At 53.6% G+C, this 24,789-nt stretch overlaps 1 protein-coding gene across 6 annotated transcripts in view; it reads right to left on the reverse strand.

Moving 5' to 3' along the window:
* nectin1b (nectin cell adhesion molecule 1b) overlaps window positions 1-24,225 on the reverse strand; it is a 131,958-nt gene extending 107,733 nt beyond the window's left edge. For 2 of the 6 annotated variants that reach the window (XM_086164732.1, XM_086164731.1), the window contains exon 1: window positions 23,258-24,222. In XM_086164732.1, the coding sequence (XP_086020858.1) occupies window positions 23,258-23,309 (52 nt within the window). In that variant the 5' untranslated portion in view covers window positions 23,310-24,222. Of the gene's footprint in view, window positions 1-23,257 lie in introns of all 6 variants that reach the window. The other 4 variants (XM_086164729.1, XM_086164734.1, XM_086164730.1 and 1 more) reach the window with 4 other exon arrangements.
* Window positions 24,226-24,789: the final 564 nt, after the last annotated feature.

A 24,789-nucleotide genomic window follows, 5' to 3' on the forward strand; every position in this document is an offset into this window, starting at 1 on the left:
CGAGAACACGGCGGAAACTTTCACGCTTTAATGTTTTTTTTACCCCCCCCCTCTTTGGAACGCCGGCCTACGATTCGCTCGCGCCGTGACAATGGCTTGTTGGACGGCGGCGGAGAGGATGGCGGTTTGGGCGAGCGGAGAGACTCGTCTTTCCTGTTTGAGATCGGGAGTGTGTGTGTGTGTGTGTGTGTGTGCGTGTCAAAGACAGGGAGCTGTCATCCGATAAGTGCATATAGTGATTAATAATTTAAAACCGCCAGTGACACATTGGCAGCACGGCGTTCTTAAGGGAGACGAGCAAAGTGTGTGTGTGTGTGTGTGTGTGTGTGTGTGTGTGTGTGTGTGTGTGTTACAGTTCGTCTGGTGACGTCACAAACACCCCGGCCTCCTCTTCCTCAACGGTTTGCTTCTCCATACCGGTTTTGCTAACGCGGTTCGTCATCGAGCAGTCAAACACAATGCCGCCCCCCCCAACATTCTCCGTTCCCAGGATGCGTGCCAGCATCAACATCACACACACACACACACACACACACACACACACACACACTTTGCGTGACACAATCAGCTGCAATCGATGCTGGACTCTTTCGCCTTCAGTTTTGAGAAGCTACCAGGTGGTGTTGACAGGCTGTAATGACACTCCGCGCCTCTAGGGGGCGCTGTTTAACTCATTTTACAATTTAGAAAACATTCGCGAACGATTAAACCACGAGTTGACGACTTTCAACAAATCGTAAAAGCCTGTTTTCAGGCCGTGAGGATCCCGCGGACGCCGCTTCGGGGCGGTAATAACTTCCTGGACCTGTTTTGTGGGAGTTTGTAAACCCAGCTGGATCCGGCGCGGCGCCAAAGCGACCCGCAGCGCGACGCCGCGGCGCAGAAACCCAACCCCTCCCCCCCCCGATATGACTCACGCCGTAAACATTAACCAGGAACTTCACCTGGCAGGATGGGACTTGCCAACATCTGACTCCGCCCCTTTCGGGAGTCCCATCTTGGGATTTGCGCTGCGTGGGTAAATATTTGTTTTGTTGAATCCTGCTCCTCGCTTGGTTCACGCCTCATCACGCCGTCGCCGATTCCAACCTCCGTCCCCGTTGTCTTCGTCCAATCAGACGAAGCGGACGGTTTTTAATTGAGCGAACCCAGAGAGCGCCAAAGCGGCGGCGGCGGCGGCGGCGGCTCGGAGAATCAATGACCTCCTGCGCCGGTGTGATGTTTTCATGCTAAAATCTGACATGGACGCCGCTCCCGCCCGAGCCCCCCCGCCCCTCCGCCGCCACCAATCAGATCGGAGCCTCGGGAAAGTCGGCGTCAACAAGAATTAGAACTTAATTGCCACGGAAAGCATCCCATTCGCCATTGTTGCCGCCGCCCGCTCCGCTCCCGCGGGCTCGCCGCGCTAACGTCCGCCGCGTTCCAGCTAGCGGCCCCGCGTTCCCACAATGCCCCTCCTTGTTAAACCAGAGATGCAAAGCCTCGCTAATTTCCAGCCGGTTTATTGTCTCGTATACTCGCGGCGCTGCTCTTCCTCGGGGCCAATGGCCTCTTTCCGTTTTTTTTTTCCAGGCTTCCCATGGCTCCAACTATCCCATCATGACGCCTCGCCAATCCGCCTGTGTTCCATTAGCGCCTGGCATTCCTCCACTAATTGCACGGAAGTAGGTCCATAACATTTTTTTTTTTTTTTTTACGCCCAATCAGGTGGCGCTGGAGGCCGGCGCCGATTAGACGGGTCGCTCGGGACGGGAAGGGGAGTCCGGCGATCGAGACGATTATGCTACCCTACCAACCGGTAGGTTGTACAAAAAGTGTACAAATCGGTCGATCCGGTAGCTTAATTACGAGGGCGAGAAAATTAAACCGTTAGCCTCCTGCTAAGGTGACGGCTGAGTGGTTGACAGGCGAGCTCGCGGCTACCGGGGTGAGTTTCAGTTCCTGAGTCCACATGCTAACGCTAGGCTAGCCTTCTGAAATCACTCTGGATCAGTAAATGATTCTAACAATGGTTAACTTGGCTAGCTGTTAGCATGTCATTTAAGCCTCGAGCAGATGAGAAAGTACATGGGATTGGGTTGTAATCTGTTTTTACGGCTCATTTATGCTCAAGGTTAAATCTGCAAACAGCCGGAGCCATCTGTCCGACCTCTGCGTTCGTATCCCGCGAAATCCCGTTTGTTCTCTGGGGGTTCGCGGATGCGAAGCCAAACCAACCAATGGAGCGTCGTCACCAGAAGTTGCGGGGTTCCTCGTCCTCGGTACGCTAAGACGCGACAAGAAGAAGAGGACGGCAACGTGGCGTCAGTACCCAATTGACGCGCTTCCGACACGGTGATGACACCCGAGCGGCGGGACGGGACGTAAAAGCAGCTTCCAGCTCAGGATATACGCTGAAAGATAGCGCTGTTATCACCTTGCCGTTGCCAAAGCGCTTAACTCTCCATAGCATAGCGAGCTACTACATGAGCGCTAACCAGCCGCCGCGACGAGCGCTAACTGGACCGTCGGGAGCAACCGGCGATTCTGTGCTAACGGACGTTTCGGCATGCAGATAAAACCGCCGGGCTTCAGATCGGAAGCGAGAGCCGCCGCAAAACACTAATTTCAGCGAAACGTGAGACGGCGGGCGTTAGCGCTGACGTTAGCGCTGCGGCTGCAAAATACTTATTTCGACGACCTACAACTTCGCGGTTGTTTTATTATTCCGCCCGGATGTACTGATGCTTCGCCCTCGCTCACCTTTCCCGCTCATCCCCCGTTGCCTTCAAAGACACCCCATCGGATTTATAAATAAACTTACATTTATATTAAATGCATTTCACTCCAGGCGAGTCCGCGCTGCTTCTCCATGCTAATGGATCTCACACAAAGGGAGCGACAGGACATTGGCGTTACATTAATTTCAATCCCGTCTTTTTGATGCCGGCAACTCGCACAAGCTGATACGATGCTTACAGGGTCCACAATTTCCTTTTTCTTTTTTTTTTTAAAAAAAAAATCATTCAGTGAGCTCATTCAGAGCTCGAGGTAAAAGAAGTCTTGTTAAGAGGCTTCTAGGAAAAAGATTTGGAGTTTGTTTCGGTCGGACCGGCTGAACCTGGCGGAGGCTTCGTGAGAATCCGATCCCGTAAGATCAGCGCTCGCGTCCTTCCGCAGGCGCTAACACAAGACGCGAGGGGAGAAGACGCCGAAGGACGACCACGCAAATGGAAGGACGGTAACCCGACTACGGCGTCTCCGTATCCCGGCAATAGATGTATTTTATCCGTTGGGTAAAATCGAACAATGGGCGCGAATTCTCTCGCACCGCTAGGAGGGAGGGTCGGGAACAGAAGCACTGCGGTGAATAGCGCGCTAACGTTCAGACTCCAGGCGTTGGGTCATCTGATCCGCGGCGGAGCCGTGAAACAAAAATGTCCAGGCGGCTCAGCTCGGGTTTCCAGCGGGATAAATGTACCATTACGTTTTACCCGTACGACCACGTGAGCCACCTGCCCCGTGGCGCTAACATTAGCGTCCTCTGAGGAAACAAGGAACGGGGGAGGGTCATCTTGATCCCATCGCCATGGAAACTTAGGGAAAGCCGGTATGACCAAAACCAATGAGAACTTCAAGGGTACCACGGAGTTGCATCCACCTGTGGGTCGGGGGAAGAGCGCTAAGGGGGCGCTAACATTAGCATCCTCTGAAGAAACAAAGAATTGGGAGGGTCATCTCGATCCCATCGCTATCGACACCTAAGGAAAGCTGGTATGACCAAAACCAATGAGAACTTCAAGGGTACCACGGAGTTGCGTCCACCTGTGGGTCGGGGGAAGAGCGCTAAGGGGGCGCTAACATTAGCATCCACTGAGGAAACAAGGAACCGGGGGGAGGGGGGTGTCATCTTGATCCCATCGCTATAGAAACTTAAGGAAAGCTGGTATGACCAAAAGCAATGAGAACTTCAAGGGTACCACGGAGTTGCATCCACCTGTGGGTCGGGGGAAGAGCGCTAAGGGGGCGCTAAGATTAGCATCCTCTGAGGAAACAAAGAATTGGGAGGGTCATACCGATCCCATCACTATGGAAACTTAAGGAAAGCCGGTATGACTGATACCAATGAGAGCTTCAAGGGTACCATGGAGTTGCGTCCACCTGTGGGTCGGGGGAAGAGCGCTAAGGGGGCGGAGGTCGAGGGCGGGGGCGCTAACATTAGCGCCCTTGGAGGAAAAAAGGGAATAGGGGGATCATCTGGATCCCATCGCTATGGAAACTTAAGGAAAGCCGGTATGACCAAAACCAATGAGAGCTTCAAGGGTACCGTGGAGTTGCGTCCACCTGTGGGTCGGGGGAAGAGCGCTAAGGGGGCGGAGGTCGAGGGCGGGGGCGCTAACAGCTGAGCCCAAGGGTTGTCAAGAGCAGAGCTGTAATCTGATTTTTTTTCAGGCGGGGGGGTTAAGTCAAGTCAAGCCCGGTGTCTATGGAAAACAGCCCCGTCAGGATCCGAGCGGCGGCGCCTCTTTGTGTCACTGTCATTTAGCATCTGCGCCGAGCCTGTCAGATAGAATACCGCCCTCGCGCCGGCCGCTACCCCCGACAACCCCTCCCGTACGAGGCAGGAAGCCGAACAAAAGCTACGGATGTTAGATGATGTTACACGACTGTCACTTTGTGTCAGCGGGAAGCTCCGCCCCCCCAAACACCGAGCCGGAAGTCACCGCGGCGACGAAAGTGGAATAGCGGCGACGATCGAGCGTTTTTCCGAGCGTCTTCTACATGTTTTTCGGCGTGCCGGAGGGGGTTGAGATTGTGAGTCACGGCCGGCGGCCGGGCCTCGATGCGCGGCGACAGAGCGAGCCCCGGGCGAGCGGAACAAATGCCATCACGCCACACTCCGCTCGCCGCCGAGCTGCGCAGATTCACGGCCGCGGGCTATCTGAGCAGGCAGCTGTGTTTCTGGAAGGGGGCGGGTTGGCATTTGGCCGCCTGGGAAAAAAAGGGGGGGGAGGCGCTCGATAAGGACGGGGTTCGGAGGAATTCGAAAGCGGCGGCCGTTTCGGGAGGGATGGGACGGCGCGCCTCGCGACAAGGTCGCCAGACGACCTTGGAGGGAAGGGCTTAGAAGCCAAATAGAGCCGAGGGCCGGGTTTGTTTCCGTCGGGCACACCGGCTTTTCTTCAACGAGTTGGGATTTAATGGACAAATTGATTACTTCTCTCATGAAAGGAGCTTTTGTGTACTTCTGGAGGACGCTACACTCTGTGGTACATTTCACTCCGGGTTGTGTCTCAGAGTAATTTTACACTAATCTAGTTTCTTCGCCCCGACAGTTTCCTGCCATGTTCTTCATTACGGTTCTCGGCCGCTCGCGTCGCCACCCTTCCTTCCCTGCAGGCGGCGCCGTAGCAGCGGCGGCGGTGGCGGCCTCCCCGGAGCTCCCGATGGGAAAATTCGCTTTTCGCTGAACGGCATCGTCACGTTACGGATCAAACCCGGAAGAAGATTCAGGATGAGGAGATCCTGCCTGGGATTGTGAGAGGATGAATGAGAGGGTCAATACTTGTATGTCCGTATGGTACTCTGACTCCAGGGACAGATAATTACCCCCCAAAAAAGCAATTTTAAGTAATTTAATGCCGCATTTCTCACTGCTCGAGTTCCAGGGGCCCAGATGATGATGCCAGATAGCGTGACGGACGAGGCAGGTGACGCTACGCCGGTCGTTGGGAAATTTAAATCTAAGAAACTTCTAGATGGAAGTTCAAACTTTGGACTTTAGGGGGGGAAGGAGTTAGCATACCACAGGAGCACCTCCACCCACATGTTGGAGCGAGCACACAGGTTGGTTATGCTAACTTCAGAGGTAGCAGCGTTGCCAATTCCGGCTAGCTAGCAGTCTCACTAGTCAACCTTCAACACGGCCGGGCTGGGATTCAGAACCACACATGTAAGCCTGACTGTAGACCACTATCCAGACAAGATCGGGGCAAAATTACAAGCAGCTGTTTGAGGACAGAAGGGGAAGTGACACAGGCCAGGATGAGGTTTACACTCAAGTTTAGTGATCCATCCGTCACACCAATGCGATCAATCAATTACAAAGCCCCCAATTCATTACTTTGACTGTTTTAATGAGCCCCGAAAACATGGCGTCATCCTGGAAACAAACACCAGACTCTTTGCTCAAGTCATTAAACGTGAACCGGTTCGAACGTGCAGCGATCTAAAGGCGGTCCACCAGCACGCCGCCAGAGTAGTGTACATTTATAGCATTACTGCTAAGGATGTGTGTAAGGGCTCGGCCCAAGTACTGCGTGAGTCCTCTATTAATGGAAAAAATAAAATGAAATGGAAGGTAATTTTCCCATATTTTCCCTGTTGGCTGAGAGCTAGTCAATATGCTGTCAGGAGTCGCCGCATAAAAAAAAAAAAAAGGCCATCTGAGCCGTGACGTTAACGTCATAGATCATCGAGCGAGAGGAAGTAACTTTTAAAAGTTTTTTTTTTTAATTCAACTGCCAGGGAAGCGAAACGTCTCGAAAGAAGGAAATCTCATCAACTGAGGGCAGGAGAGGGTTTAGAACCATTTCAATCCAATTCCCTTCTGAGCCGGTGGAGATCTATAGCGGGTTTTTCTTCCGAAACATATATCTTGATATGACCTGCGTGAGAAACAACATTTGTGAGAGGGTTAAGACTTGTATGCCCTTAAATGACATTTGTGAGGGGGTCAAAACTTGTATGCCTCTCAAGAACATCTGTAAGGGGTCTATACTTGTACGGCCCTAAATGACATTTGTGAGAGGGTCAATACTTGTATGCCTCTCGATAACATGTGTGAGGGGGTCAAGACTTGTATGCCTCTCAATAACATGTGTGAGGGGGTAAAGACTTGTATGCCTCTCAATAACATGTGTAAGGGGGTACGCCTCTAAATGACATTTGTGAGGGGGTCAATACTTGTATGCCTCTAAATGACATGTCAGAAGGCCTCCAGAATATGTGTGAATGACACCAAAAACAAGTGTTTCTATACTCTACAATGCCGTGTGAATGAATTACCAAATTGTGCGCCTCTATATGATGTTTGAATGAGCAAGTGAATGGTTGTATGTGTCCATATGTGGCCCTTCGAGAAGACCAAGGCAAACCCCACCTGCCGCCCAATGACAGCTGGGATCGGCATCCCTACGACCCTGAGCGCAAGAGAAGCGGTAGATAAAGAATGAACCTCGTAGGTGAAAAAGAATATTATAATGGTGTTTGATAGTAAAGCAAAACAAAATGTATGTGTTGTAACATCACACCAATCGGACGAGTGTAATTAATGTGATATTCCCCATAAGCCCCGCCCCTTTCTAATGCAGTCCAACTGTTAATGAAGTGAAGAGTGTGTGTGTGTGTGTGGGGGGGGGGGGGGGGGTGACATATGTGAGAGCTGTCAATCAACAGGAACCCCCGCAGCTGCAAACACTTCTCAGTGTTTATTGTCTCTTTAACTGGGTGTGTAAACAACAAAAGGAAAACACAAACACACTCTCACTTTCTCTCTCATATTCAGAACAAAAAAAAATAAAATAAAAAGAATTTGTTTTACTTTTTAATTCAAGAGGATTTTTTTTTTTTTTCCGGGCAATTAAAACCATATATTTTTATTTTGAAAATCGGCGTGACAAAGCGGAGACCGGAGCGACACACACACACACACACACCCGGCAACAGCGTGACGGACCTGTGGAGGAGTGTACTTAACCCTCCCACTCCCACCCTCAACCTCACACACACACACACACACACACACACACTTGTTTTCCCTCAGCAGGCGAAGCAGCAAATGGCCGCGGGGAGCGACGTAGCTCCTGGTGAAGCAGCAGCAGAAGCAGAAGAAGTCGTCCTCTCCTCAACCCCCGCGAGACATTTGTGCCGGCTGGTCGCAACGATGGCGTTTTGCGGGAGGAGGCGGAGTCATAAATAAGACATTAACCCTTAGCGTTTACAAAGAACCAATCCGGTTTTGTCATTTAAAAAAAAAAGGGTTGAAAAAAGATGGAGGCGGAGCGGACGGCCTCCGTCTCGGAGAACGGAGGGATTCAATCGCCGTCGCTCGACGGCGGCGGGATAAAAAAAAAAAAAAAAAAACGCAGATCGGCGCATTTCCGCTCTGAAGTTACTCGTGCACACAATGAGGTCAGCACGTGACCCGACCCCCCCCGGCGCCGCCGCCGCCGCCGCGCACAAAAGCCATCCTCTCCGCGGAGCTCCGGGTGAAGTATTAAGGACCATCTGACTGAATCCTCAAACATGATGCCGACCTGACACATCAGCCGGGATGTGCATGTGTGTGTGTGTGTGTGTGTTGCTAAAAATACCCCGCTAGAAGAGGCGTTGTGTGTAAGTTGAGCCGTGTCACCTTTCCCATGTAAAAGTGGGCGGGGCTAATAAATCAACGCTTCCGGCGGAAAGGTTGCGCATTTCTAATCGGGTCTTTTTATTCGCGCGGGTGGGTTTTTCTTTGACCCCCCAAAAACGCCGCCGCCGCCCCTCAATTCCCGAGGCCCCGTTGATTCACGGCCGCCTGACAGGTCCCAACAGTCTCCTATAAATATTAATCGTAAATCTTAAAAAAGGTTCCAGTGGCGACGGCGGGAAGGAAGAGTCCGACACGACCCGTCCCGAATATTGATCGGTCGAATCTTAATAATCATCCCTTGAATATGCAAAAAAAAAGGTGGCGGGGAGGATTTTTAGAAATGCCACAATATCACGAGGTTGTTTTTCCCCTTTAAATACATACAAAAAAAAAAATAAAAAAAAATTACTTAAACAATATAACTCCGTCACACTTGTGTGAAATCAAACTGTCATTAAGGAAATGCCGTCAAATTTATGTGTGCTTTCTCATTTTAATTTCCAACTAGGTTCATAAATATGATTTCCATTGATCTTTTTTCTTTGATTTTGTCGTCGGCACATTCAACTGTGTAAAGAACAAAGAATATTTCATTCATTCAGATCTAGGATGTGTTATATTAGTGTTCCCTTTTTTTTTTTGGGTGGATTTGAGCATCCAAAAAAGGGGCGTGGCCAGGTGGTTATCATCCAATCAGATTAGGTTGAAAAAGCAGGGGCCGCTCCCCGGACGCTCGTTTGCCGCCGATCAATCTTGCCGGGAAACAGAAATCACGCCGCCGCCGCCATCATGTCGTGTCACCGGATCGCTGTGATTTACAACGACGTGGAGGAAGTGTGTGTGTGTGTGTGTGTGTGTGACCCCGGTTGCCCCCGGCGACACCACGCATCGATCCGTTCCCGTCGGACAATAATTGTCTTTAGCGTCGGAGGCGCCCGGCCCTCGACGGGCCTCCCGAGAGGCCAATTGCGAGCTTTTGATGGAGTGGCGAGCCGTTCGATGGGCCGCCGGGTGGAGCGGCGAGCGGCGCGGCGGGAAACGGCGGGCGGGATTTTGCAAGTGGTGGGGAAGAAGGTGGTTAAATTATAAGAAATGAATCAAATCCTCTGTATCCTTCAGTCCAAGGTGGTTTCCTTGAGGGGTAAAATGATGCTGAGGTTGCCATGGAGACGCCATCACCGAGATGAACGTCCCTGAGCTGTGCCGGGTTCTCGCCACTTTCTCTCCCCGGGCCTGACCTCTGACCCTGACCTCTGACCCTGACCTCGGACCTCGGACCAGTGTTTTACTGCACTTCTATCCCGAAACTCCTGTTCCTCATGTTCTCCAAGCTGAGTTCTCTCTGGTGTCTATGGTCTCCTTCCAAAGTCAAAAAATGTGCAGATGTGTGAATGAGAGGGTCTTATGCTCTTTGATTGACGGGTGACTCTCTAGCTTAAGCCCCGCCTCTCGCCCTAACGACAGCTGCCATTGGTTGAATGGGGAAACATCTCTGTTTTCAGACACTGTGATTGACAGGTGACCCTTGGATTCACAGACGATCGTTAAGGTTAAGCCCCGCCTCTAGCCCCAACGACAGCCGTGATAGGTCGAATGGTTGGATCACAGGCGTCCCTTTGATTGACAGGTGACCCTTTGATTGACAGGCGACCCTGTGATTGACAGGCGACCCTGTGATTGACAGGCGACCCTTTGATTGACAGGCGACCTTGTGATTGACAGGCGACCCTGTGATTGACAGGTGACCCTGTGATTGACAGGCGACCCTGTGATTGACAGGCGACCCTGTGATTGACAGGCGACCCTGTGATTGACAGGCGACCCTGTGATTGACAGGCGACCCGTCTGTTTGCCAATGAGAGTTAGCAAAGATGACACATAAAGTCAGTTGTAAAAATCAGAACCTTCTGTCGAGCAGATTCATCCAATTTCTCCATTTCTAAAAAGTGTTACACTTTATATACACACACACACACACACACACACACACACACATATACGTATATAAATATATATACTCCCACCACTGTTTTGCGGTTGAAATGTCCTCCAGCACGGCAGAAGATGAATTACCCTCAGCCGCCCACGAACCACTCAGCTACCGTTTGAGCGAAACCAAACCTACTCGTTCTCCATTCACCTCAAGGTTTCCAGAAAAAAAAAAAAAAGAAATTATAATGAATTAAATACTTAAAAGAAAAAAAAAAAAAAAAAGAAAAACAGGGTTCCCTTCCTCGCTCTCCATCAGTCACAGACGCCCCAAAGCACAAATCCATGGGCAAGGTGTTTATTTCGGTATGTACGATAAGCCCCGCCCCCTCAGGGGGGGTTGACCAATGGCCGCACTCCCGTGCACTCCAGAGTGGCCGCATCAAACTTCACTCCTTTACTTTTCCAAGTCAAATATCACAATTTCATTCATCTGTCCGAGCCCTGATTGGACGCATGGACCTGGTTCCTTAGGTTGAGCTCTCCGATGGTACGCATCCGTGCACGAGCGCCAGCTGGATTATAAACCCCGAACCAAGGCCGCGCCCGCACGCTCGCCGCCACGGTGACCGAAGAGCTAAATCGTTCACGCCGAGCTCGTAACGGCGAAACCTGGCGAACCCGTCAAATCTGCCCGCTATTACTTTCATATGACGCTCTTTTGAGTAAATCAAGTGATAGTTAGCCGCCGTTAGCCGGGACCAAACAGGTTCTCACCTGGAACCGAGACGCCCGATGCTACTTAGCTAGCGAGGGGTGGCGTTGGGGGAAACGCCGCCAGCGACCACACGAACAAGGAGTTTCTGGGCAGAGAAAGAGCAGCCCGGCCTCCCCAGTCATCTGGGACCGGTTTGGCCGGCGAAGCCCGACGTCAGGCTCGCCGCCGTCCGCCGTGGAGTTCGGCCAAAGTCTGCGGCGGCTAATTTGTTCCAGGATCCCCCGACCCGGGCCGAGCGGCTGAATGGGAAAAGCATGTGACGCTTCGGAGAAATGAAAACAAGCTCCGGCGGGGGGTGAGCTTCTCCTCGGAATTGGAGCGCGATCCGATTTTTTTTTTTTTGGTTTCTATTCGAAGCGATCTGCTCCCCAAAGACGCGGCGCAAGCTAACGGCGTCCAAACTGCAGTTTCGTACCGTGAAAAGGAACGGAAGAACCTCGACGAACCCGACGCCGTTAATCCCGGGGCGGACGAGTAACACCGACCACGAGTCAATCCGGGACGCCCGGACGAATAATCCCATCGTTCTCCCCGGCGTCTTCCTTGAAAGAGAAATGATTGGACACTGAACTTCTGGGGCCCGAGCCACGATAAGATTCATGGGCGATTCCACGATTCCGCCGCCGAGATGGACGCGGACACCACCATCTGTTTTTTCAAGACTAAAAGGAGTAAAAAGGAGGAGGAACCGGCTCATTTCAGTGGCTACAGATATTCTTGCTCCCCGCAGTAGCCATTACAGTGATTTGGGGGGGAAGGCTTTAACTACAGCGTTGATCGTAAGAGACGACCGAACCGTTCGGCGGGAATTTATACCCATAATTCTGCTCTGAGCAGCTCCACGCAATTAAGGTTCCGCGTCGCCGCTTCGCCACCCGCCGGCTTTGTTCGGAGCCAGAAAATAGAAAAGGGTAAAAAGCAGCTTTGCGACGCGGAGCAGATAGGAGGCGGCGCCGCGTTCCGACCCCGACTCCGGCGGACTCCCAATGAGCTATTGACTTCTAGAACAAAATGGCGCCCTCAGAACAGGAACCGCGAGTCGATAGCGGGTGCGAGCAACGCGCTGAAGGATGGCTTGAAGTGCGCATGTTGATGGAGGGGAAGCGAGAAGGACGGGGAAAACTTTTGTCCAGCTCCAATTCCGTTCCGGGAAGTCGCCCCTTAGCCTTTCGCTAATTCTGAATTAATTCTGGCTGAAATGCCCACGTTCCTCCGCGAGCTCTGGAACCCCTTCTGCTTGGCTTCCTCGCTACTTCCGTCCATTTCGTCCCCAGAAAACAGCAGAGCGGTCAGCACATGTAGTTTTTTTTAAAATGGCGCTCGGCAGCTGCAAGATGTATCTGGTAATAGGTGGGATTAGGGCAGATACTCATCCAGGCTCTAGTCATGCTTCGTCTGGACGACTGCAACTCCCTTCTTGCCGGTGCCCCAGCGGTGACCGGAGCTTATTCAGGAAGCTGCAGCTCGCCTGGTGTTCAACCGTACCAAATCCTCCCTCACAACTCCCCTTCTTATGTCCCTTCACTTGCTCCCGGTAGCTGCCCACATCAAGTCCAAGTCCCTGGTGCTCGCCTACCAGGCGGTGAATGGGAAGGCCCTGTCTTATCTCCAGGATATGGTCAAGCCACATGTCCCTACCCTTCCCCCTCTGATCCGCCACCTCCGGGCGACCGTCCACCCCGTCACTCGGAGCCCCGGCCGCAGATGGAACCGATCTAGGTTCTTCTCGGTCTCGGCTCCTCGGTGGCGGAACGATCTCCGGGACAAGGTCGGAACAGCGGGGTCGCTGGCCATCTTTCGCCGTGAGTTGAAAGCATACCTCTTCACCAAGCACGACCCTACTAGTCGCACTTAGCCACACTCCCCCCCCCCAAAAAAAATGAGTGTTTGTATCTATATGGTTCTGAGTGGTCACTTCTGACTTCCGACTGCTGGTACTTTGGATCTTCGGTGACTGAATTTCACTTCTTGTAAGTCGCTTTGGTTAAAAGCGTCTGCCAACTGACTGGAATGTGATGTAATGTAATCCACCAATCCCCTCTGTCTCATGAGTTCCTATGGAAGTGTATGAAGGCCCCGCCTCGGAGTAGAAGTTAAGATGGTTCCAGGAGCTCAGGTCTGTGGTCCCTGGTTCCTCTGCTGTCCGAATGCACCAAGAAACAGAAAACTGTATTTTGCGGACCATAAGGTACCATCGCATTATAAGACGCGATATAAATGAACGGGTCTATTTTCCTACATAAGGCGCACTGCATTATAAGGCGCATGATAGAACACACGGTAGATAAAGCCAAACAAAACAGTCATTTGTTCCGCTATTACAAAAAGCAAGGTAAGCGGAGTACGTACTGTTCTCTGATCGGTTTATGCCTGCCATCGATAGCGGAAACCTGAGGTTAGCGTGAGGTTGGAAAAACGTTGTATTCCAGCGCTACATGATTTGTTATCTAACATATTCAACCGAGGACCCACTTTGTCACTCGCCAAAGTCGCGCTAAAACATTTTGACAGATGTTTGAGCGCAGTGTACCGCATGAAATTGATTGGAGGTCAGTCGGCACAACAAGAATTCATATATAAGGCGCGCTGGATTATAAGGCGCGTGGTCAATTTTTCAGTAAATGTAAGTATTTAAGTGCACCTTAATAAAAATAAGTAGTCTTGAAAGGAGCCGCAAGTGATAAAGGGGGTTTAAGACACTTGCTGGGATGAAGAAACCCAGCTTTGTGATTGGTCGAGGTGCGTCTTCATGGACGGCAACGCCCGACAACGCCTATCAATCCGGAAGCTCCGCTCCCGGTAAAACCCGAACAGGCGAACAAAAAGACGCTCAAACATTTCTACAAATCAAAAAAAAAAAAAAAAAAAAAATGCACGGGAATGAGATAAGCCGTGAAATGACCACTGCACATTATGGGATGTTCAGAGATGGCGGGGGGCCCGTCGATGTAAAAACAGAACGTCTCACATTCCAAAGAGGGGGTTGCGAAAAATATTCCGCCCGACTCAGGTGGAGCATTTCTGCCCCGCCGGACGAGTATCTCATGACACAGTTCTGCTGCCCCCGTGACTGTCCAACCCCGCCCCCCCACCCTGACCTCCATTTCCCTGTTGGTCGGAGTCTACAAATCCGAAAAGCCTTCCCGCATCTCCATGACGACGGGCCTCGGCCGAGCAGATGGCCTCAGTGTACCGCGCGGCAATTAAAGAGGTAGCCGACGAGCGGCGGATGGGTGGGTGGAGGGGAAGAAAGTGGGTCAGGATCGGAGGGTGGGTGGGTGGGTTGGTGTGGGGGGGCAACATGAAGCCGCCTCCGCCACGGGTTTTTACGCATTCACGGCTCGCCGCGCTCCTTCCCGGGTGGAAAACAAACACCCGGGAATGAAGGAACGAGGGGAATGATATGGAGAGGGCGATGAGGCATCGCAGAGTTTCATAATTCGTGGACGGCGAGCCGCCCGGCGGGACGGCGGCGGCGGATAACCCTTTAAACCCCGCGTTTTGTTTTGGACGCCGGGACTGGAACGAAACGACCGAACCATCTGGATTCGAACCCGCTTGTAAATTAAAAAAAAAAAAAAAAAGTCCAAACACTCCCTCCTGATTGGCTGGTACGACAGAGCGAGCAGATTAATTCAATTTACACTTTTATGTGTCATTATATTGTCACTGACGGGCACAATGGAATGCACTTGTTTGAAGATAGCTTTCATGGAGAGTATAATGTAGTCCATTGGAGGCGGTGCTGACTGGGGGGGGCGAAGGGCCCCGCCGGGAAGATAATAATAAAGCCGAAAGAGAAAATAATGAACTTTTCCAAGGCGCGACTCTTCCAGCGCCGGGGCCCGACATGCCGAAACGGAGGATCCAGCCAAGGCGGCGATTTCCGATTCCAAGGAGGAGGAGGTGGAAGAGGGAGGGGGGGGATCATCCTTGGATCCGGGCCGCTCAGAACCCCCTCCTCATCCTTCAGGGTCTACATGCGGGTCTTAATTTCCCAATTTCCTCTTTCTTTTTGTTTTGCCCCTGAGTTTCTTTTTCCGTGACTGTGTGTGTGTGTGTGTGTGTGTGTGTTGGGGGGGGGTGCAATCCTCAGAGCAGTATTTCTGGGAAAACAAGCCTTGGGTCTGCAGGCTGTAAGAGGGAAGGTATTTCGTTGGGGGGGGTTGAGGTTTTTTTTTTTTTTTTTTTTTTTTTTTTATATTAAAAAGCCTCCGTATTGAGTTTCCCAGCCCGACGTGTTCGAGCTCCAGCTTCTATTTTTGGGTTTTTAATGGCGGGGGTGGGGGGGCGGATGAATACTCGATGACGCCGACGCCGCCACGCTTCTTCGGCCCGACGAGACGATGAGCAATGCGGCGAGTGGGCGGTTCTCGGAGGCTAACGGCTAGCGGCTAACCCTCAACGGGGAACGTCACGTTTCGAAGAGCGCTCACGGGTCCCCGGGTGGAAACACCCCGGCTGAGGGAATCTTCTGGAAGGGGTTCGGACGGCGTGAAGCGAAGGAGGACGAGGTGGGCGGAGAAAGCGGCGGGCGTTTATGAAGCTCCTGAACCGCTTCACAAACCATTAACTCCGGCGAAACGTAACCGAGGAGGTGAACTAAAAGCGTCGCTCCTCGCCGACCTTCCACGCCATTTTGACTCCGAACCGCCCGACGCCGGCTCCGCATCACCTCCGGATGAGCCTCGGCCCGACACCGCCATTGATCAATAATCAATCGGATCAATACGGCTGTCGATCTGCGCGCCCCATTACAACCTATTTAGACTTAATTCGTCCCCGCGGGGAAGCTAGGTTGGTCCGACAGAACGACACATGAAAGAATAGAACTACGATGCGGCGCCACGGGAAAACAGGAAGTGGTTTCGGCCGACGGGAATCAAAGATGTGTTTTGGCGGATTTTTCCCAAGTGGAGTGGAAATTTAGCAGCTTAGCGGCGCGGCGGTTAGCGCTTCAAGCTCACAGCAAGAAGTCACCATGTTCCTCAGGGTTCTCCTTCCAACACATGCAGGAGGTTCACCGGTGGCGCGTGAATGACAGGGTGAACCGTATGTTTCTCCGTGATGTGAGATTGAGAGTGAACGGTTTGGTCTTCATATTTTATTTATATATAAATATGTGTATATGATTACATCAGCGTGGCGACCAACTTCAGAGATCAGCAGAAACGGCGCCCTTCATCAATACATGGTGGGAAATCAATACGCTGAGCCGAGGTAAAACCGGCTCAAGGCGCCGCGGGCCTCCATGGATGGAGAGGCAGGGAGGCAACACACACACACACACACACACACACACACACACACACACTTGCAATGTGTGACTACATGTTACCAATCACATCAAAACTGCTGGGTTAGCAGCCGTGTTGCTAATCCACCGTCAACCTCCGCTAACTCTTAGCTCCTATCCTTAGCGTCACGTTCGCGCTAGCGTGACGCCTTCCGCAGGAATGGCCGTCCCCGTCACGACGCCACTTGGCATCGATCGCTCTGACGCGGCGCCGGCGGATCTCATTAAATCCCCCGCGACGAGATTCGGGGTTTGATTTGATCGGAGCCGATCGATGGGAGCTAATAAACGTCCAATTTGCCTCATCCGCCTCGGTGCGAAGCCGCAAAAACACAAATTAGTTCCGATGATGTGCTAGAAGAGCGCGGGCGGTTGAGGGATTTCAAAATAAGAGCCGTCGAGCGGCAGGACATGTTCGCGTCTGCATCGACGGCGGGGGATTATTGATCGCGCGGCGGCCGCATCGATTGTTAATGACTTCGCCGTCCGCCGAGGGCCGCTGGAAGCGTCCTCAGAGCGCGGCGGCGTGCGCGGTGGCCCGCCCCTCCCCCCTCCGACCCCGCCAGTTACTGTTTAACCGCCTTTAAACACAGAGCAGCAAAGCAAACAGTGGTATTTGCACGCCGGCCGGAGCGAATCCAGATGAATCGAGTTCTCGTTGCAGCTTCCGGAGGGTTCGGAGAAAGTTAGCCTAGCGTTATGCTAACACACACATGCAGGACAACGTAGGTAGATTTAACGCCACGGAAAGCAGGTTTTATTTCCATATTTGAATTCCATCTTGAACGGCGGCACCAATCAGCCCGCCGTTCACGGTTTAAAATCTTAAAACGAACTCGCCGTCTGGTTTTGGACCGAAGATGGAGAACCTGGAGAGGCGGGAGGTCACGGAGAAGAACCCGAGTAGAAGAACACGAGAGAACCCAGGAGCTAGAACATGGGGAATCTGGAGAACTTGGACCACGAAAAGCAAACCAGGAATCCTTCTTGCTTTGCGCTCATCGCAAAACCACCGCCGCCTTTATTATTCCACGCCTGCTGTTTTCCGATACCCGATCAATGAATGTAGATCTTTATCAGGTGAAATACAACACCATTGATTTGTTCCTGCGAGGCGAGGAAAGAAAACCTTCTAAAGCACCAGATCTTTTCCCCTTTAGCTCTCTATTCTCTTCTTTAGCGAATAGCGCGTAGCTGTTAGCGGTAACGCTATTATTAGCGCTATGATTAGCGTTATTATTAGCGTCTTGTTCCTTCAGCGCCAGCTGCTCGAGGCAGAAGGTCGCCGAGGTGATCATCTGCTCCAGACCCGCTCTACGTCTGACCTGACAATTTTTACTACGATCGGCGAATATTAGCTTAGCAGCAAAGATGGCTTCTTGCCATTCGGGGGATACGAACTTGTCTCCGTCGAGTTTGGTTTTTGACACCGGGGGGGTCGGTGAAAGCCGCCGGACGCCGCCAAAACAAAGTCGCGCCGGAACCAGGGAATCAATAGCGGACCACATTAGCGGCTTTGGCATTAACCCCGCTAACAGCGCGGAGGGATCGATGCCAAACAGGGAGGGTTGAGCTTGTCGTCCCCTCGGGGGGGGGGGGGGAAGAAAAAAAAAAACACCATAGAGGCGGAGCTAACCCGCTGTCAATCATACCCCGATCGTCCGTCTGCAGGGGATGAAGGCTCTAAGCAGCTTTGCGCGAGGGGCTGCGGCGCACCGGGAGCTTAGCTAGGCGGCGGGGCAGGAGGGGGCGCGGAGGGGGGTAAATAAACCTGTGCTTGTGTTTTCTCGGCGCCCCCCAACCCGCTCGCCCACGCCAGTTTACAGCCACGCTGTTGCTTTGAAGCGCGCCGGGCTCCCAGGGAGATATCAGCGCAGAATACTAAATGAGCCAACACCGTCGCTCATTAAATAGGGAAACATCTCATGGAACAAACCCCCCTTTGTGTCGTGTGTGTGTGTGTGTGTGTGTGTGTGTGTGTGTGTGTGTGTGGAACCCGAGACGGCTCCATCCTCAAAAAGGTGGAGCGAGGCAGCAGAGAGGGAGGTATGGCGGCGAGGGAGGTGAGCGAGAATAAAAAAACTCCAGCGCCTCCGCCGTGGTTTTTCGGACGTACTTGGAATTCGAGGGACGCCCGGCGCCGAGACGCAGCGCGCCGCCGCCGGCTAACGCCTCATTCGGGCGGACGCCGACTGACCAATCAGAGGGCGGTTAGCGTTAGCATGCGGGCTAGTATACTTCTTTTGGAGATTCTGGAGAAAAGTTTGAATTAATTATGAAATAACTCCAGGGTGAAGTAAGTGAGAAGAGTGGGCGTGAGGTGGAGGGTGTGTGTGTGTGTGTGTGTGTGTGTGGAGGGGGGGGGGGGGGGGCACGGAACGGCCAAATATACATAATTGAACTGATATCCGGGTCAGACGCAGGACAGCTAGCGCTTGTCATCCGCCTGCACGAGTCAGCACAAATTCACTTTAAATATGCGTGAAGAGTGTCAACGGATCCATCAAGCACAGGGATGAAGCGCGACACACACACACACACACACACACACACACACACACACACACACACACACACACGCACACGCACACACGCAGGTGCAGAACCTCTCCAAGCTCATGGAGTGTATGACGATCGTCAGTTGGTTTTGATAAGACATCAGGTCAAATATATCGCCGGTTGACGGACTCCATTTGCATTTTCCAGACTCCACACACTCACACACACACACACACACACACACACCTCCATCCCATCATACTCCACCGGATCTGCGTCGGCCTCCACCGTCCAGCCGTTACTGCCGGTTGACTCTTTCGCTCAGGTGGGCGGGTTGGATCCGATGTCTATTTTAAGATGCTCAGCTTTTGGCGAGAGGACAAGGAACCGTCAACTGTCGGGGTTTGGACCGACGCCATTGGCTGAACGCCGCTTCCTCAACCAACCGAACGTTATCCGGGACCCCCCCCCCCGTTCGCAGCCCACCTACGCTGGGATGGCGGTACGGTTAAATAACAGGATGCTAATAACAGGAAGCGAGGAGGCGCCGCCGCTCTCGTGAATTTCCAATGAGGAAACACCCGGAGGCCAGAAAGAGCGGATGTAAATTAGCGGTCATGCTAGCCCTGGTGGTAACTATGGTAACTAGGCGGCGAGGAGAGGTACTGCAGGGCGAGATGAAACGGACCTCAGAACGGGAGCGATTAATCCCCCAAAGACAAAGATCTGCTAAACAGCCGGGCGCCGGCGGGAGACGGCGGTCTTCGGCGTCCAAAAATCGGAAAAAAAAAGAAAAGCTCCGGGCGAAGACGAGATCCCCGTCGTCGATACCGGTCCCCCCTTTTTTTTTCCTTTTTCTTTCTTCTCCACTCTTTGCTGATTCCGCCATCCCGAGGTTGAAACGGCGCGGGAACATTTCAAGGGTCAGATCCCGCGTGCTGCGGCCGGCTGATAACCGCCTTCGCCCGAAAAGTCCGATTGAGACCCGCCGAGGCTGAACTCCAGGTTCTGAGAAACCCTACTTTGAGCGAAATCGCCCCGACTTCAAATGCCGTCCCCCTCGCCGTCGGGACCGAATCATCCTCTCATCCGCCGCCCGAAAAACCCCGCCGATCCCAAACAAAGGGAGCGGACGGCGGCGCGGCGCTTCCCCCGATGGTATTTGTGCAGCCTTCCGCGAAAGAGAACACTCCGGCTTTGCCGTCGCCTCTCCATTATCGAGGTTCACTGCTTATCGCCATGTTTTATTCAACCGCTCCTCGACACGCCGTGGCGCCCCCGCCGGAAAATGCGCGACATCAAAAAAAAACAAAAAACAACCACCGCTTTAAGAAACAGCGACGCTTCCGCGCGGCGGCCGGGAGGTCGACACGGGGCGGCTTCGGAGGAAGGAGCTCGCGAGGCGGCGTTTCACAACAGGTGACAACAAGTCTTAAACGTCGGGAGAGATTAGCTTGTAGCTTGGAGTAGCCGCCGCGCCGCCGGACGCAAAAGCGAGGCTTAATCTCCCGTCGACGTCTCGTCCCGGGAGGCCCGGCTCCGATCCGTCACCTCCAGAACGGGGAAAACCGTTGCAAAACTGTCAACCAAATAAAAGGTGAAACGTCCAGGAAGAAGAAGAAGAAGAAGAAGAAGGAGGGTAATTGCGACCCGCCTGGAAGGAGCGAGGACACGGAAACGGCGCTAACGGAGGCCCATCAGTCGCTCCAGCGTCGCGGGCGCCGGGAACGACGCTCCATCCGTAACCTCCGGAGCGTTTCTAAACCTTCAAACCTCAATATTGGATCGATGTTGTCGATCCCGGCCCGTTCCGAGCTCTCGGAACCCCGACGGGCGCGGGAAGAACGGCGGCGCCCGCTAACCGGCGCTCCCGCGTCCCGCGCCAGATAAACGCTCCCCGCCGCAGCTTTGAAGCCTTTCCAGGCTTTTATCGCCGCATCTCCGACACGCAGTCGGGAGACGTTCATCAAACGTGGCGATGAAAACAACCTCCTCCCACATCACACGTATCGGGGCATCTCTCAAAGCCGCTCGTGTAACGGCGCGCAACGACAGTACTCGGCGACGGGGATCTCCGACTGGATTATTTTAACGCCGGCGCCGCCGAGTCATGACAAAGTCTTTCCCCGGTAACGGTTGGCGACGGCGGCGACCATCCGGCGCTCATTTCGCGGGTAAAATGAGGAATTAAGATCCGGAAAATCTCCCGATCCCAACGCGGAAGAGGAGTTCCGGGGGGGGAATCGCGCGCGGCGTCCGCGCGGCGCACCCCGAGGACGCTACGCTACGCTACGCTACGCCACCTGCTTGTGAAACTCAATTAAAAATCAGGCCGGAACACAGGAGAGACCGGGATCCAACACGGCGAGGCCATTACTCGCCGTGTTCCTCTTTATTTGATAATCTATCTGGCGGCTCCTCGGGAACGCATCCTGTTCGGGGCGCGCCGGTGTTTTACAACAAATGTTTATTACCGTGACAGGCACAAATGGCGCCCACTTGCCGTCGGGGAAGGACGGAAGGGAGGGGGAAGGGTCGCGTTGGCCCGCTCCGGTTTAATGAGGATACGGCCTGGAACAGCCCGTAGATCAATTTGGGGGCATCAAAGAAGGGTCGTCCTTTATGGCGGGCGACCTTTTGACCCCGAGGGGCGCCGGGATCGCATTCTTGTTTCCACGCCGTCCGGAAGGTGGCCGAGGGAGGGTGCTTTTTTTATGAAGTCGCCCGAAAAAGAAAAAGGCCTCCTCCGCCCCGGAATACGAAAAGAAGGGCAAAGTGTACCCGTAACGTGTCCAATTAGGCTCAGAAGGGGAAGAAACTCCTGTCTGGCTGGAATAAGAAGTTTCCAGGAGTCTTTAAGTGCAATTTTTCAGACATGTTCCTCCCCGCCCCTCTTCGCGATTGAACAGCTTCAAAAGGTTTCTCGCGCCGATCCCAAGGGAACCAGTTAATCCTGATCTTCTCCACAAGCAGAGGGATCATCTCAATGTAAATCAGACGGGAGGCTTTTGATCAAAGAGCTCGTCGGGTCTTAAAACACATGACGCCGCGAGCGGCCTCGCCGCAAACATGGCCGGCGTCGCCCTCGCAGAAAGTTCTCAAGCGCGTCCGTTCATTCATTGATATTCCACGCCGCTCGTCCGGTCGGTCGAGGACTCGCGGAGAATCGTACCGCCGTTCACCTTCTCGCTCGAAGATTCGAAGCCGCTCGTCAAAGAGCATACAACTCTTGCTCTCCTCATGTGGAGGCCTACGAGCGCCCGCTCCGGCATCCATTCGCTTCAGGGTCGGAAAAAAAACATATTTTGGGACGGGAAGAAACTGGAGAACCCTGTGGAACCTCATGAAGAACCTGTCAGATAGGAACCGGGTACCTTCTCGCCGCGAGTGCCGGGTAGTTTGGGACTAGATGGGGCTCTTCAGAACAGAGGCCCTAATGGGGGTTATAGGGGCAAAGCCTCAGCCAATCAGGGAGGGGCAAACGGGAACACGGGCGCCACTGGAAAACGCCATTTGGTATTTCCTGACCAAACTGAACCTCGCCGCGCTGCTCCTGCCGCACATGAGGGGACACCTAACAGGATTTACCGGCCCCAGATGTAAACAAACCACTTAGCTCCCCCAGCGCTGTTTTTATAATCTTAAACACACACACACACACACACACACACACACAGGTAGGACAAGCCTCGTTAGTCGCACCCGGATTACGACTCAAGTCGTAATCCAGTGGCGGTCAAATTACAGGGCGTGGGTGGGGGAGGGAGGTTTAAATCAGTTGAGCTCTGGATGACCCCCCCCCCCCCAACACCACACACACACACACACACACACACACACACAGTGGTCCGTGCACTCAGGCGAGCACCTGAACGCTCCGACAAATTGCAATCTTTACTATCGACACGAGCAAAGGCCTCGAGTGGTTCAATGAATCATTTAGACCCGGGGTGTAATCACATCGAAATGATCGGTTCGTCCGCCGCTAAACTGGCAGGAGAAGCCGCAGGCCGGAGATTCGGTTCAGCTCGGTCCGAATCCAAGAGTCCAATTACTATTCAAGGACACTCGGCGGCTTCCAGCTGCTCGTGCAATGAGATTGCGGGGGTGCGGGGCGGTGGGGGGGGGGGGGGGGGGGGGGGGGGGGGGGGGCGACCGCACACTTCGCGCACACCGCCACCTAGCGGCCACCCGCGTCCCCGCACCCTCCCGCAGCCGAACACCGTCTCCCGCGGCTCTTCTCCGACTCGATCCGCGCAAACCGCCGTGCGGTGCAAGCGTGCAAAGAAGAAGGGTCGTCGGTTCGATGGCCGGAAGTCATCCCGCAAGCCCGCCCGCCCGCAAAGATCCCGTGTCTTACCTTGGACGTGCAGCGCCAGCAGGAGTATCCATATCCCCGCACACCCCGCCATGGCAGCACGACTATCCGGATCCTCTCCGTAGCCCGGGTGTGGATGGAGGGTGAGCCGGGTGGAGGTGGAGGTGCGGGTGGTGCGGGCGGTGCGGGTGGAGGTCCTGCGGGTGGAGGCGCCTCAGCCGACACGACAAAGAACGAGCATGCAACTTCTGCAAATCCCACTCCGCGCTGGTCCTCCTCTTCCTCTTCCTCTTCCTCCTCCTCCTCCCTCGCCGTGCAGCGGGAGACTTTTGCGGGAGCGGAGGCTCGGCTGCGGGCTCCTCCGCTGCAAACGCATCAAACCCGGCCTCCTCCTCCTCCTCCTCCTCCCCCCCCGCAAGGTTGCGGGAGAGTTTTTGCGCAAAGTAGTACCCGGACCCCGGGGTCCCCCCTCCCGCCCCCGAACCCACCCGTCCGCCGCTGCAACAATGAGATCCGTGGGGTTGCGGGTCCGCCGTGCGGGAAGGTGTGCGTGTGTCCGTGCGTGCGAGCGGTAGCTTCCTCGGCTTCAAGCGTGCAGCTCCATCCACCGCCGACCCCCTCCTCCTCCTCCTCCTCCTCCCCGGGTCCGGGGCAGCGGAACACGGGCGACGAAGGGCGGGAGTCCTCGGTCGGTGCGACGCCGAGAGGGAGGGGAGTTTTCGCGGTGGGTCCCGGTCCCGGTTCCGGTTCCGGTGGATACTTCAGCTCTCCTCTCCCGCCGGTCAAGTTCTGCGGGAAGTCGGTGGTGATGCGGGACCAGCCCTTCCTCCTCCTCTTCCTCCCAGCTGTTCTTCCTCTCTCTCTGGTTTTTTTATTTTTTTCCTCTGGATGGGAACACAGCGACGCTCTATCCCCGCGGATCAGCAGTCCTACTGACGAACACACACTCTCTCACACACACACACTCACTCATACACACGCTTGTGGGTCGTGTGACGTGGGCCCGCGGGAGGAGGAGTCTGGATTGTCCTGCAGAAACGCGGGGGAGTGGGTTGGAGTGGGTTGCGGTGGGTTGGAGTGGGTTGGACCTCCTCCTCCTCCTGTTGTTGCAGCGAAGCCACGGTTTGATTTGCAATCGGACGTGATCGATTAGCGATTAATCAATAATAAATGCGTGCGTAATCCGCTGTGCAAAGAACACTGAAAAGTGTTTTTTTTTAACGTTTATAAACACGCGCGACGTGCAGAAGTGACACTTTTAGTCGGGCTGTTTGGAAAGTGCACGTTTGAAGTGTGTCGATGACATGGGACGGAAACTTTCCTGGCCCCGCGTGTAGTGGGCGGGGCTTAAAGTCGTCACTTCCGGTCAGTGCCGGTTGAGTGAGGGGCGGGAAAAGTCCACACACACACACACACACACACACACACATACACACTTTGAACATGGGATGGCAAACTATGTATCTGCCTCAAGTCATTCACCCCAAAGCAAAAGAGACCAACTTTAAATATAAGAATAACATCTACACATCTAAGGAATTATTGAGGGAAGCTTTAATTTTGAGGATAATATT

The sequence above is a fragment of the Fistularia commersonii genome, chromosome 18 (assembly GCF_037954325.1).
Source record: "Fistularia commersonii isolate RoL2024-O1a breed Wild chromosome 18, RoL_Fcom_v1.0, whole genome shotgun sequence".
NCBI lineage: Eukaryota > Metazoa > Chordata > Actinopteri > Syngnathiformes > Fistulariidae > Fistularia > Fistularia commersonii.